Source organism: Pinus tabuliformis, chromosome Q, assembly GCF_031772625.1.
Source record: "Pinus tabuliformis cultivar Carrire ecotype Pingquan chromosome Q, CPIR1, whole genome shotgun sequence".
In the NCBI taxonomy this organism is placed as follows: domain Eukaryota; kingdom Viridiplantae; phylum Streptophyta; class Pinopsida; order Pinales; family Pinaceae; genus Pinus; species Pinus tabuliformis.
This window is the reverse complement of record NC_142296.1, coordinates 931,159,546-931,165,938: the sequence shown is the minus strand read 5'-3', so window position 1 is coordinate 931,165,938 and position 6,393 is coordinate 931,159,546. Positions and strand designations below refer to the sequence as shown.

The window sequence follows — 6,393 nt, the reverse complement described above, 5'->3', positions numbered from 1 at the left end:
CACCGCATTATGGGCAGCGACCCCATCATGGATGATCATTCTCTGACCCTGTTAAAAGAGTGGATGGACATCGCTGGAGTCAAAACACTGTGAGATTTATCACAATGGGAAAACAACAATTGGCAGCGCTTGAGAAATATTGAGGTGCCCTCGCACCCGTCCAAAGAATACTCCAATCTCCTCAGTTAATTAAAAGGCAAATCTCCTCTAAATATCAGCAAAGCAGATGCACGAGGATGGGGATCGATCCCAGGTAAGTATACAGTCTCGCAGGGCTACAAACAACTCAACCAGCATCCGAACGCGCCGCCTGATCTGAGGCCTTGGCAGGGATCTAGTCCCATTCAATGATCCCCAAGATTGATATATTTTGCTGGCTTCTTTGCCATCACAGGATACTGACTGAAGACAGATTGCGCAAAAGAGGTGTTAACGGTCCCTCACCCTGCTCGCTGTGCGAAAACTATGAAGAATTAGTGGCTCATTTGATGCTTTCATGCAATTTCGCATCTGCTCTTTGGAAGGAGGCGTTAAGTCCTCTGAACACTGACTTTACCACGCCTATTCATTGCTCAGACCTATTTGCTAATTGGATGCACAGGTATCCTGGTGGCACTCAGAACCTTCAGATCAAAATTGCCTGGCTCGCCCTACCTAAAATCACCTGCTGGCACATTTGGTTGGAACGAAACAATAGGATTTTTAATGATAAAAAGAGCGATTATAAAATGATCTGGATCAAAATTAAAAGTCACCTGAAGGACTGTGTGGGAGATCAGTTGGACAGAGAAGGCCTTATTGATCAAGACGCAACTTGGGGAGATTCTCTGGGCCTCCAGTTCGTTGACAAAGTCAGGCTTCCTCCTCCCCTAAAGCACTGGCAAATCTTCCTCAAGACTGAAGAACTCGTTGAGTTATGCAAAATGAAGGCAAGAAAAACTATGTTCTTTGACGGAGCCGCAAAGGGCAATCCCGACAGTTCTGGAGTAGGTGGTGTCATTAAAAATGCAGATGGCAGAATCAAATCTAGATATGCCTGGGGAGTGGGCTTCAACTCCAGCATCCAAGCTGAAGCCTTGGCTCTCCTTCAGGGACTCAAGATGCTCATCTCTCTGGACATCAAAGATGCAATCATCTTTGGAGACTCCCAGTCCATAATTAAGGCCATGGTGGATAAATCCTCTCCCTCGGATTTAAGATTATCAAGACTCCTGAGCAGAATTAGAGTCCTGACAAACACCTTCCAGAATCTGGAGTTCCTTCATGTTAAGAGAGAAAACAATAAAGAAGCCGATGCTGAAGCCAACAAAGCGGTGCTTCTCCCCCCTGGAGCACTCCTAAGAGATGGAGAGGAACGCTGGGACCCCATCCCTTAAACAGCCTGCTTAAAATGTTTTATTGCCTTTTAATGAAGCAGTTTGTCTGTATCAGCAATTTAGGAAAGATAGATAAATTTACAAGAACTATAGCTAGTAAAAATCGCAGGCTTAGTGGAGGGGAAATCAAATGGATTCTGATAGAAGAGAAATCTGATCTCTGTGCATCTCTTTGTAATCTGAATTATGGCTTTCTAGCCAAGAATTAATACATCAACCTACTCTTTTCTGTCAAAACAAGAAGAAGACTTAAAGATGCAAGCACAGGAAATGCAAGATTAGAGCCTATTCTAAGTTATGCTAACAACTAACACTAGAAAGAACCAATGAATAAGAATTATAACTTATCATTAGACTGTGGGACTCTAATGCTTATCAGGTTTCAAACCATAATCTCCCATTACCAACAAACAATGTTCATGTGGTTTTATTTATGTAGCTTATTAGGTCTTGAGACTTCAGCGTTTATAATCTATATTGATGCATATAAAAACTCATTAAACATGTTGTAGAAAATAAATATTGGCAACTGTAAACAAACACATTTATGGCAAGTAAAGAAAACAAGACAATAAACTACAAGAAATGTGTTAATAAAATAACAAAAATAAATGTTAAACAGGCTTAGAGTCATAATGATATATTGTAGGTTCTTATTTGTTGTAGGACTCTTTTACCAAGTGACTTCAAAGCTCTTAATCAATTAAATAATCCTAAACTACAAACCACATATTATTCAGTATTCAGATGTAGAGTCTAGTTTCTAGTACCGAATTAAGTACCGAAATTACAATTCTGGTTCTGGTACTGAATTAAGTACCGAAAATCTGGAAATTAAAATTCAAAATAATGAAGTATATTAAGAAACCAACTTCAAGATCTCTTAACTCTTAAGCCTAGAAAATCAATTCGAATTTGATCATAATGTATTCTACTTAACATATATGAAAGTGCAACAATAAATATAATACTATGTGAAATACAAATCTAATGCAAAATTGAAAAGAAACATCAAATAAAATCTACAATCAATAAAAAACTAAATATTACCCTACTCTATGAATAAAAACCAGTGTGTTACTTGAGAGGGGCCCTTCCCAACCTAGCAACGTGCCAAAAAACTAATTCAAATCAGCAAGATGCTCAAACTTCAATGATTAATCTTCATTGCAACAATTTATCTTCTTCTTACAAAAAAATGTTCAATTACAAACTCATGATCCCCTTTATCAGTCCTATGAGGCTCTATTTATACATAAAAACTAGTGAATAAGGATAAGATCCAATCCCCTAAACTCAGAAAATGAATTTACAACTTTAGAGGAAAATCTCAGAAATTTGATTTTTTTGTAATTTTATACAAATTGGCATTAAAGAACCAGCCATATCTTCTCGACCATGATGTATTTTGGGGAGTTGTTTCTATGAAGCCTAATTTTACATATTATCAACAAACACCTCTCCCGGAATTTCCCGATTCAATTCCATGACCTCGGAAATCGTGCATGAAGTTGATTGTTTATAGTTTTGCCAATCAGGGTTTTGCAGAAATTTTGTACAAAACTACTTCGAAGAACTTGTTGTTAGTTTGCAACCATATTGAATTTTGGGAAACGATATGAGATCCAAGTAAATTGCTATGTTTTGCAAAAACTCATTTTCCAGATTCTTGAGATTGGCCACCATATGCACAAAAAGCGAGGCAAAACATTGCAGTTTCAAAATTGTTACATATTTTTGGTTGTTGCTTAAATCATGTGCTAGAATCCCACGCATGTGAGATGGGTATATTCCAAGGCGTGTACCAACATATTAAGCCCATGTGGCACCTAATTTACCATTATTTGAGAAAGAAAAACATATTTATAATTTTGATTTCTTTTCCTCCATTCGTGCAAGTGCAAAATTAAGTACCGATTTGCTGAACTGATATAGAGATAGAAATTTTTGTAGTGGAACATGCTTCTTGGCCACATAACCACATTAGTAAACCATCAGTGATAAAACCATTTTAAAAACTCATTTAATCATTAAAAATACAAGAAATCATTAATAATTAACCACAAGGTAAAATAAATGCATTTAGTGAAAATTGGCAGTATAATAGTTACATAATATGTTGTAAAGGTATGAATATGGCTTGTAAATAAAAGGTTTGGATAGAAAATGCTATAACATATCTAGGGTCCAACATATGTATTATGTGCTTTATATTTTTGTGTGAAGGTATATTAATAGCAAGTGATTAAAGAGAATCCAAAATTATAGATATTTAAGCTTATATTTTGATAAGAAGTTAATATAAAAGTTATGCATAACAATAAAGAGGATAATAGAGATGGAAAACATTATTCTTACCACAAAATAAAAGTTTGTCAACAAAGGTTTGACATCTTTTTAATATGTAAGTATGTTTGAAAGTGTAGGAAAAATGGTTGCTCAATTTCTATCACATAATCAATATAATCTTTTGTTTCATGACTCTTTGGATTGTTCCCATATTCTTACGTTATATCTCAACAGATGTGAGTTGGTTCTTAGATATACCATTAATTATTGTCCACACCATAAAATATTAACCTTCAAATAATTTTGTATTACATATGCTCTAAGGTACACACCAATTTAAATCCATTCTAATTTTAGATGCATTAAACGTTGAGCATGATAAAAACAAAAAAAATCATGACTAATTTACGTAGTAACACATATTAATTCTAAATGTATTGAATATCAAGTGGGATAAAAAATAACACAATTAGGATGCAAATTTGTCAATACTTAAAAGAATTTGAGTTAAGATGGTTGATTTATGTTGGTGTGTTATATATTGAGAGAGGGGCAAAGTTTGGGGGGCTAACTCTAGTGGTTGAGAGTTGTAAATAGTAAGTAAGAGGTATGAGGGTCAAGTCCTTGGGTTGATTGCCTGTGCATATGTCGACCTCACATGATGTGCCTACCAAGTTAGTGTGTAATAGTTTACACAACCCACTTTACACTAAAATATCATCCTCAAAATGAGGAGAAGTACTAGGACTTTCCAAATGATGTATTTTCCAAAGAAAAAATAATGATACCTTGTTATTTATGGGGAAAATGAATATGAGACAATTATATTTGACTCGCTTTCATTATGTTTTAATCTATTTAAAGTATGGACAATGATCTACCTATAAAAACTCATATTTAATTTTGTATTTATATTTTTTTTATATGATATATTATTATAATAATTTAATTTTAAAGTTATGGCTAAGTCAAACATCAAATTGGTGTATAGGACCCCTTTGCATGTGACACAAGATACCAACTACATTTATGAAAATGTACATACCCTACCTCTTTGCATTGAACCCTACAACCTCTAAAAAAACAAAACTCTTACTAACATATACTTGTATTAAAGTTATTAATAAAAATTACAATTCTTTAATTTTAAATACATTTATTTTTTCTCACTATAATAATAAATATTTATAATAAATCGTTAATTAGATGTGTTTATGATGGTTAAGAGAAATGGTGTTGGCTTAAGTTCCCTAAAAACCTAAACATATATATTTTATATATAAAATATAAAAATATTTCATTTAAAACAAAACAAAAAAACATTTATAATAAGTTAATTAATTAAAAAATATAACCCACTGCTAGAATGTTAACAAACTTTTAAAATGAACAATATTTAACTTGAAACCCAAAGTCGAATAATATCCGTGCGAAAGGTGACCATTTTTGTCAAACACGTGGTGGTTGGTGTAATGACCACGCAATGAGGGTTTACCAAGTCAAGGAAGATGGGATGCACATGGATAACCCATCTTTAAACGTGAGTTACGCAATGAGTTAAGCGGTGAGGGTAGTGAAGTTCCCTTCATTTGTTTCACTACTATCATTACCATTATCACTTTTGTTGCATGAATGATATTTTAGGGGGAATTTAAAGTTTTGTTGGTGGTCAAAATGATATTTATATGGTTGGAGGTTCTTTTATAATTGGTATAGAATGATTGAATAGATTTAAATGATTAAGTTGAATTTAGAGTAAGGTTAGTTTTAATGTCAGAGGGAAAGATGGTTTTTCTAATTATGAGATGTTATTGTCAATATTGCATGAGGCCTGGTTGAATCTAAACATCTTATTGGAAAGCATTTATCCTTCATAATTGCTTGCAATTTTCAATTTTTTCTTTTGAGATTTGAAGTTGAAATTGTATGAGGACAAAACCTCACACAAACGTCTCATGTGATTTTTAGTTTTTTATTTTTATTTTTAAAATTAGTTATTTTCTATGTTTATAATTTATCCCAAAAAAATTATAATCATGCTTGTTTGTGGGAAAATTAAGATTGCAGCGAATTAAAAACAAAACAAAAAATACTCATTTTTAAAGTGTAGACAAGCACTTTAATTATAAAGGTTAATAAAAAAAATGGTCTATAAAGCATTATTAGCATCTTAAGAAATAAAATATTCAAATCATAGGAATATATTAGTTTTAGTGAAGACACCAAACATGAGAAAGTAGAATAAGGTTAGCTAGCCTACAAGACTATTTGCTTATGTCTATGCATTTTGTGTATCTTATTGCAGTATGGGATCTTCAATAATGAGAATCAGGTTAGATGTTGTGCTTTTTAAACATTGAGTATGCTTGGATACTATTAGAGGGTTATTGTCCCTGTACTGGGGCTACATTGTTATGAAACCAGCGCACAAAAAGATAGAAAGATAGATAAATGCCTACAAAATAAGCTTCTTCGAGGGGGGAAGCTCCTTTACATTACACAAATGAGCAATTCTTGGATGATACAAATGACAAGACCTCCTTTCTATATATAGGAGTCTAAGGGGTCATAATATAATCAGACCCGACATAACAATAATAATGTAAGGGCATAATAATAACAATAGTGAGCTTCTATGGGGCATAATAATAACAATATGGGGACTACATGGGCACAACAATATAATAAGGGGGTTGTACTAATAACAATAAGGGGTTACATTAGTAGT

At 33.4% G+C, this 6,393-nt stretch overlaps 1 protein-coding gene across 1 annotated transcript; it reads left to right on the top strand.

Moving 5' to 3' along the window:
• The first annotated feature begins 236 nt into the window (after positions 1–236).
• Positions 237–1,376, top strand: LOC149222518 (uncharacterized). Its single transcript, XM_089387617.1, has 2 exons — positions 237–253; positions 395–1,376. Exons 1-2 carry the CDS (start codon positions 237–239, stop codon positions 1,374–1,376), a joined length of 999 nt encoding a protein of 332 aa, XP_089243743.1.
• The last annotated feature ends 5,017 nt before the right edge of the window (positions 1,377–6,393 follow it).